The 15,105-nt window shown below is 34.4% G+C and overlaps 1 protein-coding gene across 20 annotated transcripts in view; it reads right to left on the bottom strand.

The window, feature by feature from the left end:
* Positions 1-15,105, bottom strand: part of EPB41L2 (erythrocyte membrane protein band 4.1 like 2) — a 113,176-nt gene that overhangs the window by 40,118 nt on the left and 57,953 nt on the right. For all 20 annotated transcript variants that reach the window (XM_048075652.2, XM_048075653.2, XM_066994292.1 and 17 more), the window contains 3 exons: positions 13,952-14,056; positions 7,094-7,136; positions 1,054-1,129 (listed from right to left, as the gene is read on the bottom strand). In XM_048075652.2, coding sequence (XP_047931609.2) covers positions 1,054-1,129; positions 7,094-7,136; positions 13,952-14,056 — 224 coding nt within the window. The remainder of the gene's footprint in view (positions 1-1,053; positions 1,130-7,093; positions 7,137-13,951; positions 14,057-15,105) is intronic.

Genomic DNA, 15,105 nt, shown 5'->3' with positions numbered 1-15,105 from the left:
TTGCCTTCCTTAAACCACGTATATATTAGAATTTACTATTTCAAGTACTGCACATAGTCTTCTACCAAATATAGCAAGTTAACAATCAGGAAACATCATGCCCTAGCACAGATATTTAATTAAAAAAAGTTTTAAACGTGAAGTTCAAATTTTAAGGAATTTAGCTTTAAGCTATAATCATAAAAACGCTTTATCAGTTCAACATGCAATTCAAACGCCACTGAAAACTTTCAAACTAAACAGACACAGTTGAAATACACTGCATACTAAGTGTCTTAGGTTATTTGTAGTAATATATCAACTACAGACTCATGAAGCTATCTTATTTTGTGTAGAGAACTGATTAAATGCAGTATGTAATGACATATCCCACCTCACCAGAATTAACTAACTCCAAATTAGAACAAAGTGCTTAGGTTTGCCGTAACTCCTGAAAAAGTGAGCCTATTGCCTACACTGCTTATGTTAGTCTTACAATGCTATATTTTAGGTGCTTAGAAAGTACTTCGTTCTTAGATCTCATTAGATCTTATCCCATTGCCTTCTAAGCAAGGTAATTATTTCCATGTTTTATGGTTTTATTTAAACTACAAATACTACATTTTCAACAACATAAGCTAGATGATAACTAAAATACCTTGGGCCCCTTAAAGCTTTGCTCTCCAAAACAACACCCCTATACCATCATTTGCTTTATAATAAAGCAGCAGTCCAAAAATAAACCACTGTCTTCCTTCATACATGATGTCATCTCATCCCCCCCTCCTGCATTCCCCTCAAATCATATCCCAACTTATCATTAAATTCTTCTTTCTGAAGAAACAAAGGCCTCTCATTCTTTTTGAGAAATACCCTGCCAGGTACTCCTGCTTCCTCAAGATGCCTTCCATGCCAAGGGACTCCTTTGTGCCCACACTCCAGAAAGTAGTTGATATGAGAACATCTATAGCATTCTATGGTAACAGAACTTGTTATGGCATCCAGAAAGTGAAGAAGCCTAATTTGATAAAATAGCAGTAACTTTTAAGTTTAAAAATTATGAACCGTACATACCTAGTGATGTCTTCAGTCAATTGTGAAGGATCAGGAGGATAAAATTTCACATTAAAGGTGAACAGCCAAGGTAAACCTAAATATAGGGAACATGTGATTGTTAATCTCAAAATTGTTGAAGCAAGCAAAAACTTTTACAGAAAAAAAATAAGGCAGTTGTGCAAACTTTAGATCACTGAAACCTTGAAAATATTTGGAAGTTATTTCTCCTCTTTTGAGAGTATATTAGCAAGAACCATTCATTATATTCATTATCAGACATACATACAGTGAAAGCTAAAACATAACATGTTAAAAATTAAACATGTTAACAATAAGTTATGTAAACAACAGAAGTTTTTAATTTGAAAACTACCATAATATATAACCATAAAACACTTCAGATATTCTGTATTCAAATATAAATAGCTGTTTGCACTAAATCTGCATTTATTTCCAACTCTTCCAGGGCTAATTATCTCCCTGTTTAAACTGATTGTAGTTTGAAAGACTGTACAGTAACTATGAACTTGAGATGTCAATATGAAGTCTGTGTTGCATACAACGGAAAGACAAAACTATTCATTTTCATACCGAATGCATGGAAGACAAATATTAGCCATTTCTCCTTTAAAATCATTTCAATTTTCTTAAACAATACCTTTAACTATAATAGTAATTATGTTTGTTTAATTCACATATGAAAATTGTAATTGCCTATCTTAAATACAAAAGCACTTAAAACTAGAGTAATAGTTTGACAAAGCATAAAATTCTGCTTTTAATCATAGCTGTAGTTCTAAAACAGCTTTCAAATCTGGAACATTTAAGTCACTCAAATAATGAAAATCCATTCCAAGAATGTTGCTGTTATAATACTATGTGCAAGAGAAGTATGTTCATTGGAAAGTAATAATTTGACAAAATGTAGAAGTTTTCCAAATTCAAACATTTTAAATAAGATTTTAAATATTATTAAATATTTTAAATTTTAAATATTATCTTATTCTTAAATAAGATTTTAACAAGTTGCCATACTCTGATAAATCATGCTTCAAAAAATGTCTTAAAAAAGAAATGACCAAAATGCCACTTCCAACATTATGCTACAGGTGCTGACATTTTTGCTTAAGGTTGTTTTCCTAAAAATAAAGAAATAATGAATTCACAGCTGTTAAAAGTGAAAAGATGCTTTGTGTCAAGATATGTACTTCAACATTTCAAAAATTACTTCATATTTTCAGACGTGACTATTCACTGTAGCATTTTAACTTCTGCATAAGTCTGCTTAACTGTGAACCTCATCCTCCCTGGCTGCTAAGTCACTATTTTCTTTTGGGAGTGTAGGGATATAATGTATCTTCATGCTCCCAGTTATCAATTATTTGTTAGGACGATGATAGCTTGGCTTACAAAATAAGGTACATCGCCTTGAACAAGAAAGCCTAATTTATCTGATATGCACACATAGTACTGATTTGGGTACTATACACTTCATTCCATTATCTATCGCTGTCTAGTGCAAGATAGAATGAAGAAAAAATATCTTAAGTTTCTAACAATAATTTATACATATACTATGAACAAACAGAATTAAATCTGGAATAAATGATGGAAGTGGACTAATGTATTTCCCAGGAGACTAGCATCATCATTTAATGCTAATATTAAGTAAACCGACCTGATGACAAGAAGCAATTGAGCCAAAAATATCTATGCAAACAGTGTTTAGGGAGAGTTGTTATGTTAACAGGTACTGTGGAGGAGGTTGGAGCAGGAAAGACGGAAGTAAGATGTGTCCTTCCACACAGGTAGCAACCAGACAATGTTTTCCTGGAATGGAACAGTTTCCCGATGTGAAGCAATTTTTCCTGGTCTAAGACTACAGTTCAGCTAATCACAGATGAATTTGGCCTTAACCTATTTCTCTTTTTTGTCAGCATTTTTACTGTTAGCTTTCAGAAAGCTCTGTAACTAGGAGACCTAGACACTGCTGGAAAAGAAAAAAAAAGCTTCTAAAAGCTAAAAAGAGCACAAATCCTCTGAATCTACAGACTACATAAAAAGAATCATGTCTGCTCATACTAATTCCCACAACTAATCCATAGAAAAAATGTTGTAGTTGATTTTCTACTAAATAATTTCTGGACAGTTGATGACCTGCTATTTTACCTGAAAACACATTTATCCTCAGAACATAGACCATCGAGTGTATTACAATACGCACAGGCTATTTTTATACTTCAATACAACATACTGTTTACAGCCACATAACAGAGGCACACAAACAATTGTCTTCACACAACAACGCATGCTATTACTGGCACTTTGAATTGACAGCAAAAACAAAAATATCTGATATTAAAGTGATATTTAGCATTCTGTTCCTGGTAAGGCTCTTTGTCTTAATGTTTAATGGTATGTGCTACAGAAATGTCATTTTTTTTCTAGACAGCTCGTTACCTCAAAAATGCTTCTGTGGCAGCTTTAGGCACATTCTTCGAGAAAAAGAACGCAATAACTAACCAGCTAACAACATACAATTAACATGATTCATGCCATTCACACTGGAAATAAGTGAGTTTTTATTCCAGAGATGGCATTTATAGCTTTTACTCGTGATCCCTGTCTCCCAGCTAACATTTTTAGGGTACTGTGTGACTGGGACAGATGAACTGCTCACAGACAGATGTCAAATGCCCCATAAAGATAAGAAAATTATGTCTATAATATACCTTAAATTACCTTCCAGGGAGTCAAAGCAATATAGTAGCTGTACAACTAGCCCACATTTTCAAAGTTGCATTAACAAAACCAGAGTGCAGCCAGACCTTTTTGGACCAACACGATTCAGCTCACAAACTCAGACATCTCTAAACTGCAAAACAATTTTTATGACTAGCAGACGTACAGGAACAACTCTTCCCTTAGCACAGTGCTTATTGCTCTTCACTACTACATTCCAGTGTGATGTGCTTAGAAGTTAGGTACAAATTTTACACATGTATAGTTATTTACGTTATTATATCTATTTCTTTAACGTGACCTTGCATACATGTATGTATCATCAATAATTGCAATTAATACTACAGTAAAACCAGCTTTATGTGGCTTATTCATTCAGTTCTTCTACACTGAGAATGACTTCAGAAAAACTCAGAAAACTGAATTGAATGTGCTATATACAAACTGCATGTACCACATCTTGCATAGTTAAAAACCTCGTATTAAATTTTGTATAAAGGTAAAACCCCATACCCTCCATGAAATCTGCGATGTGGCTTTTCCAAAGTCAGTGGCTACTGTTTGTCCCTTCACTATATGCAAGAGCTGAAGTTCTACGTTTCATGAAAGCCTGAATCCACTTTGGATGTATCAATTTCCAAGCTAGTAACAGAAATGTCATACCTGTCCATAACTGAATTAATTAGAGGTTTTATGATATGCCAGTGGATATCCAATTACATGAGTTTAAAAAAGGTCATGAATTAATTTTCCTGAAGAGATCAGGCTGAGTGAAGCCAAACAAGTTTTTTGCCACCTTCATAGCCTTGAGAAATGAGACAGTAATTTGTGGACCAAGTTCATTAGCTACAGCAACATTGGTGTATGGGTAATTGCTGAGGTCCAATATAATTGCCCAGCCAAAGGCCAATGTGAATAAATGACAGATCACAAAACCTGGGGACCCTGAATCTCAGCAACAGACAGCCTGATGCAGACCATGACTTGCTGGAAACTACAGGATTCTAATTTCATCTTCCCCAGGGTGGTACACAAGTGCCCCATATGTGGAGTATTGATATTGCTCACATGTAAGAGAGACGGATTATTATAAATATTAAGCTGAAAACTGACATGCTGAACTCCACTTCCAAATTCAACACCTTTGAGTGTTCAGATCAATATATTTGTCCAGATACGCTCAACTAGCATGTTAGTGCTTCAGTCTATGCTACACGTAAGAAAAAGAAATGAGTTTCCTCATTTCGAATGGGCTAGTAGGTTTTACAGGTATCTTATGTACAAAAAAATATTGTTAAAATATATTTAAGATATCCATTCTTGACTAGAACTAAGCCTGAAACAAAGAAAAACCTCATTACTCAGTACCCACATAGTTGGGAGAGAAAATTTGCTTTCACAGTACATTCCAGTATCTTGAAATTTTAATACAGTGATTACAAAGAACACAACTAACAGTATGTTCATTACTTGCAAATTAGTGTAAGCAAGTTTCATTGTAGAAACCTTTGAAATGGCGTTCTCACTTGGTTGTTTACTTCATGCAGTACGCCTATGAACTCAGAAATACTACAGACCAGAGAAAAAAATTCAATTGTGATGCCTAATTCAAGAAACTGGACTTGATCTCCAATATAGAAACACAGGTCTTCATGTTGTATGAAAAATCAGATTCCCTTAAAACATTTTTGGACTATGTACTACACAGTATTAAAAAAACATTATGTAGTGCATCCAAAAAAAATATCAGGCCAGTTCTTACATTTCAGATTCATGATACCTGTAGATGATGCTCTATAGCATGCAGATCACTACTCAAGACAGTAACATGGAAAGTATCAGTGTCTTTTGTCAAATATTAAAACCTAATGAAACAGCCATTAACCCACATATTTTGACTACTAATATACATATTAACCGAAGACCTCACATTTCTATGGAATAAGAAGTATTGCAACTTTTCCATTATTAAAAGGGCAATTGCAGATGGCTTCTGCAATTGCATAAGCATGCAAGTACATTCACCATTTTAATTGGACTAGTTTGTTTACACAACAGCATATTAGACCAAAAAATAGTCGTCAATGAAACTTCTGTAACTTTAATTTCTTCACTGAAAATGGAAAATACACCTTCCTCAACACAGTAGAGGATTTCACCAATTGGGAAAGGTCTAAAGGAAACAATTAACATCACTACCATTTTTGGAAAATGCGAGCGTTGCCTTACAAAGAAGTTAGAAATAGTAAAGAAACCGCTTGTTAACCATTGTAATTTGCACAATGGTGTTCTTAATTACAAGTACTCCCACTGGATCATATGCCCCAGAAAAGATCAAAGTCAGTTTAAGTAATATTCTTGTTGCGTTGGAAATGTAGACATGCAAGTCTTATTATCATCACCTCTTCAAAAAATTTGCTTTCTCTCCCCACTTACATTTCCTGTCAGCCACTTAGAAATAATGTTTCCGCCAAAAAAAACAAAAAAACATTAAAAGGAAATCATATTGGCCACAAACATATAAAACAATGAGAAGAGTGTCAATTAAGAGTTGTCTAGCCTTTCATAGTGGCTACTTATTTTGAGACATTTAAACTCAGAAAGAGTATTTCCTGAACATACTCACCATTTGCTCCTGTCTACTACAACAGCTGCATGCCGAGTGAAATACTTGACAGACTTTTATGGAAACAGAGTAAAATAAGTTACTCTGTGTATACTTCATAAGGGAAGCAGAAAGATCTAAACAGATTCAGTCAAACATTCCAGGGAGTAGTCTGAGGTTCCAAGCTCTCTCTCTCTCTAATCCATTTCCATTGTGGAAATGGTGCTGGACTGATCAGGTTTAAAAAATATACACCTTCTGTAAGACATACTGATTCTTATTTTGTAGTTTCATGTTCTTCTGGTGAGTCTTTGAAGTTTGAAAGCCTTACAGCATCAACCATGACCATTTCTGCAAGTTAACTTTTTCCATTTCATAACCCAAATATCAGCACCAAAATTTGAATAACATCTACTGTTTTGGGATGCAAAAGATATCTACTGATTAGTCAAATGCAATACAGAAAAATTTGGGTCAGCAGCCACTATAGTCATTAACTTCTACAGCAGAAGTCTGAGTGATCCTTTCTCTCCTTATTGGACAGTGGACAGAAATAGAAGCTTTGCTTTTTGTTTTAAGGCTGAATGTCATCAGATATAAATTCTTTTAATGCTGTTTCAATTAAATCAACATCCAGACTACTGAGTTTAGAAAGAAATTTTCTGTGAGCAAAAAGAAGGGGACATAACATCCAAATACATAAGTACTTACTTCGAATTTGTCTCTTAATTTCCTTTGAAGAATCTAACCAGTTCTGAAAAAAATAACAAACATTTAAAATAATTTCACAGAGAAAATGAAGTAATTTCATACACTACAAAGTTCGTATTGTTTAGACTTCTGTTCTACTTTAAAATTTCCCAGAAAATTCTAAAATTCAACCTGTGATTTGCTAGCAAGTCTCCCCATCTATGCACATAAGTGATACTGTATGATGCCACTGCCTTCATGGCTTATTTTATTGCTTTAGACTATTTATGCCCTGTGATTTTGGAAATTGGATAGTCTTTGCTAGCACATTACATTTGACATATACAATTGTCTCTCTCCTTTTATTGGCATAAGCAGACTTCATGAACAACTACATAATCTCTACATGTCAGCGCTTACATACTCAGAGAGTCATTTAATATGAGATTTCTCTTAATCTCTAGAGATCTACTATTCCTGTTGTCTTAAATTATATACATTTTAGCTCTGATAACATTCAAAGGTGCTTGGAAAAAAATAATCAAGTTTCATGTTTTTTTTTTCTAAGCTTCCCCACAGCAAAGTTCTCTATTAACTTGTATGATATTAATGCTGATACACAAGGTTCAAAACTATAAGCTTTGCTCTATTTTAGGCAATGCAAATTAAGAAAATTTTCCATATAGCATATAGTATTTTGTACTACCTATTAAGGTGGTTATAACATTTCAATTACTATTGTTACTTATGCAGACCTTTTTTTGTGATTGATCCAAAAACATAACTTTGAAATTTGAGAATGAGAAATCAGTAACATGCATTTATCTGTAATTCAAACAATCCTGTTCACAAATTTTACCCATAGACATTACAAAATAGATCAAGTAAGAGACTAGAAATATAAGCCTTTTAACTGCAGTTACTGAACATTTATTTTACACAGCATTTGAATGTTTATTTCCCATAGACAGACACAAACATACATGAACAAATACATGCACACATATGCACACACAGCCAGTCTGTCAGCCAAACTGAGTATGCTTCATTAGCAGAAGTGTGCAAAGTAGTGAGGAGCTAGCAACTAACTTGCAAGGTCAAGGTCAACATTTGCATTTCAACAGTCCACTGCAGGTAACAGCGGCCTCAAGGTCAGCAGGGACCTCAGTGCCAGCACAAACGTTGCTAAGGATGCATCTCTGTCAATGTTTCTTGCCTAACCTAGCCAAGTACCAGGTATTGAGTACACTGTGACTCACCTTTCAGTCTGTGATGCCAAACTGTAGACACCAATAATTGTTTTCCACAACCATATAAAAATCAGTCTACTGCACACTTTCCAACTCAAAATAAGTCCATTTCAGGAACACAGTGTGCTATACCACACTTTTATAGGTCTATATGCATTAGGAGAATGTGATACGCATGATATTCTTACACTGCAGCAAATCCTTACTTACTGTTTATCTCAGCTGGTAAAGGACATGGCTTCTGTGAACATGACCCAAAATACTAAGATTGTTGTTGTAAATAACCTTAATCTAGTTTTGTCATTAATGCAGAACGTCTGCATTAGACAAATACTCTTTAAAAAATAAATGCAAAAACCAAAACACTATCATTTGTTATAGGTGTAATTAATTAAAACACATGGATAATTCCACATTTCTTGCTTTAAAAAGCCTGCAACCTCTACATCTCATAACTGTTATAACGATTCCAGAGATACACAGTCCATAATATTGTTATAAAGGAAGAGACAACATTCCTTCAAAAATATCTGGACAAAATTCATTTTGCTTAAATCAGAAAAAATACTACCTGCTGGAAGAACCTTGACAAGGACAGGCCTCGAAAGACATGAAGTCTTCAAAGATTTTAGCGGAGACCCATTTCAGCTACAGTTATCATCCTGGTTTTCAGTTTTGGTATTAACTCCATTCCCAACGATACAAAGCCATATTCTTCTGATTACCGTATTCTTCTGATTACAAAGGTAACTAAAACTACCTTAAACTCTTAAATTTTAGACTAAGGGTAGTATAAAGTAACAAATAGTTATGTAGTGTGACAATTACAGCAGAAAACTAGGAAGCATGAGTATGTTATTTTCAGTGCTTTATCTTTTACCTCTACTTTTACAAAGTGGAAGAAAACATACAAAACAGAATATGCTGCAAAATGAGAATAAACTTTTTTTAAAAAAGAAATTCATTTCTTTAAATGAAACTATTTTCAATACAGTTCATTTTCTGATTTTCCAAACCTGCAGTAGGCTTATTGGAAGCAGATTTCATCCTCAACTTTCATTACTGTTCTATCAAATAAAATCAGATGTTTGTATTCCATGTTATATGTGTAATTACTTTTTTTTTTTTTGGGGGGGGGGGGGGGTGTTGTTTTGCATCTGTGCCTTTTGTTACAAGTAAAACAAACACTATTGAAGAATCTACCCTGAAATAGACCTCAGCACAGAATAGGCAGGTCTGTCTTTCAACACAAAAGGCAAAGTGTATGCACACTACGTTGCTCCAGTAGGCAAAAATCTATTTGTTTAATTTATGAATGGTAAGGTTATAGATAAGACAAAGTAATGAATTGTCAAAGAACAACAAAACGTTCTCTACCAGCACAAAAGTATTTTGTACAAATCCAGAAAAGCAGCATTTCCAGCTGGTGCCCAGAACATAAGAGCACAAGCTTTCTAACACTTTTGCAGACCAATTACAGCATGAATGGAGCATTCATGAACTTTTGAGGGTGTAATGCAATAAAATCACTAAACTTTAAGCAAATAAATATAACTAAAGCCACAAAAAAAAAATCATTAACTTTACCTAAATAGCTTTAAAACGTCTATGAAAGCTAACAAAAATTGGTCTGATATGAAAACATAACATCTCTCCCAGCTGCACAGAACACCCATAGAGAAAACTTAATGGGACTCCTCCTCCAATGGTACCCCAATGGTGCATTAGGGAGCAGCTCTAATTCAAAAGAGTGCCTGGCATTGAGTTTCCACACCCCACAGCTGCTCTCTAGCTCAACAGCTGGCTCCTAAATGAGTGGCTGTGATGACTGCATAAGAATGAGAAAACACAGATCATTCAGCATTTAGTACTGACTGGGATGGAGGTCAGATTTGTTGCATTTTAATCTCAAGGGGCAATAGTTATAACTGGAAAAAAAGTATCAGAAATAACTGGTACCAAGACAAAAAAAGAATTCAGACTTGATCTTTATACAGAGAGGTGAACAAAAGAGAAGGCCAGCCCCTAAAACTAGCAAAAGCTCTAAGTCTCTAGGCGTTCTGTGGCAGATACCACTGAACACAACTGATCAGCATCCTCATCCGTTAATTAAATCAATACGTGAGATGTTATATGTTTTTTTCTTTCTTAGAAAAGAATGAAAGGAAGTTGAGATGTATGTGAAAGTGCTAAGACAGAGGCACAGGATCTATTAAAAAGACATCACAAATGTTTAACATTCTACAAACAATATAAAAGGTCTTCATCCATGTATTAAAAAGGTCCCTTTACTAACAAAAATACATGCATCTATCTTACTGATCCCATTCTGTGTAGCTATACAATTTCATATTTACAAGCATGAAAGAAATGGCAGTTGGTTGTTGGGGGGCATAACTCTCTCATGCTGAAGCCCAGGCTTTCAAAGTCTTTTTTGGAAACCTGGGTATTCCCGCTCATCTGGCAACTACAACTTAGAGCTGCAGCAGAGCCTCACATCCACACCAGTTACACATCAGGAGATGAAATAGGCCACCTAAGCCATACTTTGACTTCTGGGAGTCTCAATTGCCTAAAGGCACTACAACAAATGACATTCCTAAATGTGGTACTTCAGCCTGGGATCTTCAAGAGTGTCTTGCTGAATATATTGCTGTAGATTTTATTATGTAAGAAAGAGTTATAACTATGCAGTCTCTAACAGCGAGATCATCATCTGCCTCTACTTTATACTTTTTCTACCTTTTTTTGGTCAATTTGTGATTTTAGTATTCCTCTAACACTGTAACTCAGTAGAGTTTAATGTACTCACAGTCAGAAACAAAGCAAACTTCCACAGCTTTAGCAAAGCCGTATAAAATATGATTTGATAACCTATTCAATTTTAAATTTATCAGAAAATTTGTACTTACATTCTATTTAATCAGAGGAAAACAAAACTGGTTACAGATGGTACCCATTTAAATACCGAGATTAAAAAACAATGCAAAATTGATCCGTATCTCAAATATGAACTCCAAGAATTGCCTACCTATTAAAGAGTTCCAGAAAACTCAAACTAGGACCACTAGGACTTTTTTCTTTTAATTTTTTTTTTGGCTTTAAGTCATTACACAACCTTGTGTCTTCCTTAGCCTTTTGCACATCACAAATTCCCCTATCTCTAATCTAGTGATCACAAAACGCTAACTGTTGAGGAAAGAAAGCAAAACCAAACAATCAGTACTTTTAGAAGTGTCAGTTAAAACAACAGTAAAGAATACAACAGTCATCATCTTGCACACGTACCTAAGTTTGTAAAATATAGGCCAATTGTACAAGACAAGCACTGCTCTAATAACTTTGAAAATCAAATTAAAATGAAAAGCTTACAAATGAACAGCAACAGGTAAAACAGACAATCCCTGTTGAACAAGCATCAAATGCTGTAGATTCAAAGAACAATTAGAAAACAAACTCAAATTGGGAAATTTAGGTAAAGTACCTCCTTTTGCCGGTCCAAAACTGAATGTTCTTTCCTTTTCCCTCTCAGACTTTGAAAGACATCTGAGTGAGTAATCCAGGGAATACAGTAGTTCGACTCTGCTCAATATCTGTTTGCAAACTAAGTGCCTAAAGATCACCTAGAGTTCTTTCACCAACTGAAGATCTTTCTAAGAAATCCACTGGTTGACCAGAGTTTTTAAGGAAGCCAGAACGAGCTTAAATATTTCAGTAACTGTCCCTACCAAATTTCTGTGGTTCACTGAAAGGTTAGCTAATTTGGACAACTAACTTCACATCATTCTTGGTGTGCCTTAAACTTCATATGGTAGCTACGATATAGGCAGGTATCACTGATAAATGGAAATATATACACAAACCCTCATATATATAGAAAAAATGGCTCTTTTAAAGGTATGACACTGGGTTCCTCCATTCACATGACTGAGGAATACCAAGAAGTCTGTTAGTCAAACTAGAGGTGCATTAGAAAAAAAAATTGACATACTCTGCACCAATCCAAACTTTCCTGCTCTATTTGAAAAAGCCGAAGGCTCCCCAATTCCACGACTTAAGATCTATTCAAATGTGCTGTTTCCTGGTATAATTCAAGGATCCCGCATCTGTTATTAGATATCTCCTTTCTTGTCAGTGAGGAGACTGTCCTGTGTTTTACTGCGTGTGTACACCCATGTATTGCCAAGAATACTAAGTAGCACAAATACAGGGACTGTAAATGACAACAAAAAATAATAGATTATGGTATTACTCAGAGGATCAACTTGGATGCTCTTCCTTGTTACAATGAAGATGGTCCAATTTCTATAAATGCTTTATAAATCACAAACAAAAATACAATATTCAAGTAAAAACACATCAAGCCCTTTTTACGCATGGAAATCTTTAACCCAGAGGAATCAAGTATTTTGCTCTTTGCTTCACAAAAGGTCTCCAGCAAAGCAAAAGTCTAGAAAACAACTGTATTTGAATAGAAGTTGTCAAAAAGTCAAATTTATTCCGATTACTAAATTAGACTTCATTTCAAATGCAAAAGTGGAATAAGAAAACATGAAAAAAAGCAAGAATGTCTCCACTAAGTATAATGCATATATACAGTGAGTATATAGTATATATACTCATGTAATGATGCTTTCTGCCACAAAAAAAGATTGAGATTAAAATCAAAAGAATTACATTTTTTCCATTTCAATTTGCAGTTATTAGTTTGTTCTTTATGATAGAAAAGATCATAAAGGTTTATCTTTAGTTATCAGACAGTGAAAACTAGTCCATAACTAGCCACAAACATTCAGATGCTGGGAGAAGCTAATTGGCTCTTAGTAATTAGTAGAATGAATACCAACAGCTGATTTAAATTTTTTTCCTCAACTCAACAATCTAAATGTGCTCACCACATACAAACAAACGTAAAAGATGACAGAAAATATGCTACCAAAAGGTATTGAAGAGATCTTATTTGAATGTAGTTATACCAAAACACCTCTTCATTACTAAAGCTAGCATCCAATGCTGGCGAGAGGCTAACCCCAGTCTCATCTTTTCAAATGACTTTTTTTTAAACTTAAAATTAACAGGAAAAGAAACAATTAAGGCCTAATAGTTACAGACTTAGGGACAAGATGTCCTTCTTGCTCCTTGTCAAAGCATTATTAAGCACATGTGAGAAAAGACTGAAATTTTTAGAAAGCCAGATTCAAGATAGATTTGTTTGTATTATTTATTATCAGTTTTGTTTGTCTTTGTATTTTTAAAAGGGTTACAAATTAAACTTTGGGGAGTTTGGCAGGTTGTTAAGGGAATGATATTAAAGTTTCCTATCTTCACTGGCAGGTATGGCATACTATTTTACCATTCCAAAATAAAGCCTAGGAACTATTCAATTTTTTTTTTCCAGAAATGTGTATATTTTAAATATTACACGCTGTGAAGTAATAAATGGAATCTTTGTTAGGTATCTTAACATACACATCAGTATATTGCACATGGTACAAGTTTACAGCAAACTAGAATTGAAGTTTTGTAATGGTTTACTTAAATGTTTGTAAATTTAATAAAATATCCCGCTCTAAACTATTCAAGTCAGTAGCAATGTAGGGGAAAAACAAAAGGTCTAATACAGGCTTACCTTCTGATCTGAATTCTCATAGAACAGCAGCCCGAAGTAGTCCTTTTCCAGTAAATTGAGATGCTCACACACTTTGTCAAACAGTATTTGGCCTTTTGCTCTTTTCTGAAAAAAAGAAAAGTACTATCAGTAAACATTTGATTTTATGAACATATTCCACTGATGAAACAGGCTGCACAACAGGTACTATAATTAGATGGGACTAGTCAGGAAATTTTAAAGTACCAATAAAAAAGATTATAAAGCTGTCAGCTTTCTTATGATACTCTGTTTATCATATTTTCAAGCTATACATATCACAGTTAAAAATAAAGACATTTAAATTATTTTCCAATTCAAAGAAGCTGACTTGCTTGTACAAGAAAAATTCAGTACCATTTTTAACTTAAGTATTGCACACCTTTAATTCCAGCTAAATAGTTCTTAAATTGTTTTTTTATAGGTCTTCAGTTTTACCTAAAGGCCAGGCAGGATGGGGCTTTGAGCAACCTGGTCTACTGGGAAGAGTCCCTGCCTATGGCAGGGGGGTGGGAACTAGCTGGTTTCTAAATGTCCTTTCCAACCCAAACCATTCTATGGCTCTATGAAAACCAAAGCATGTTCTTCAAGAAAAAAAAAAATGAAGCAGACCACTAAAAGCAGGTATCAGGCCAGTAGGAACACCATACAAGCAACAAGCAGAGCACAAATAGGTCTGTCAACATTGCAGAGATTTTGAGGGGCAAGTCAAAGAAACCAAAGTCTTAAATCAAAACCAACTCTTAAAGAAGTTAATTCCTTCAAACAAAAATCTGTTGTAGTCACAAAAAAATTTTTATTTGAGGTTAGTTTTAATATTGTAGTCTACTATTTTATAATAGCAATGAAAGACAAAAGTTTTAGCACACTCCTAAAAAGGCTGCTTTTTGCAGCTCTGAATAATATAGCTTAAGTTGCAATTAGCCCTGAAGTTCTATCTTTTCTTCCCACACCAGTGACTGAGAATGTAAACATGGTTATCCTGTGTCTTCCTATCGCTGGTAATGAAAAACAGGCCTATGTCTTGTTTCTGTGTGCCAGATTTTAGGGAAAAATTGTACTGGAGATGGCTGCTGACAAGAGGCAAAACGTTTTAGAGCAATTGGCTTGCAATACATAACCAGGGGTGGGGAACA

The sequence above is a fragment of the Anser cygnoides genome, chromosome 3 (assembly GCF_040182565.1).
Source record: "Anser cygnoides isolate HZ-2024a breed goose chromosome 3, Taihu_goose_T2T_genome, whole genome shotgun sequence".
NCBI classification, from domain to species: Eukaryota; Metazoa; Chordata; class Aves; order Anseriformes; family Anatidae; genus Anser; species Anser cygnoides.
Note: the sequence above shows the minus strand (reverse complement) of the source record. Positions and strands in the feature narration are given on the sequence as shown.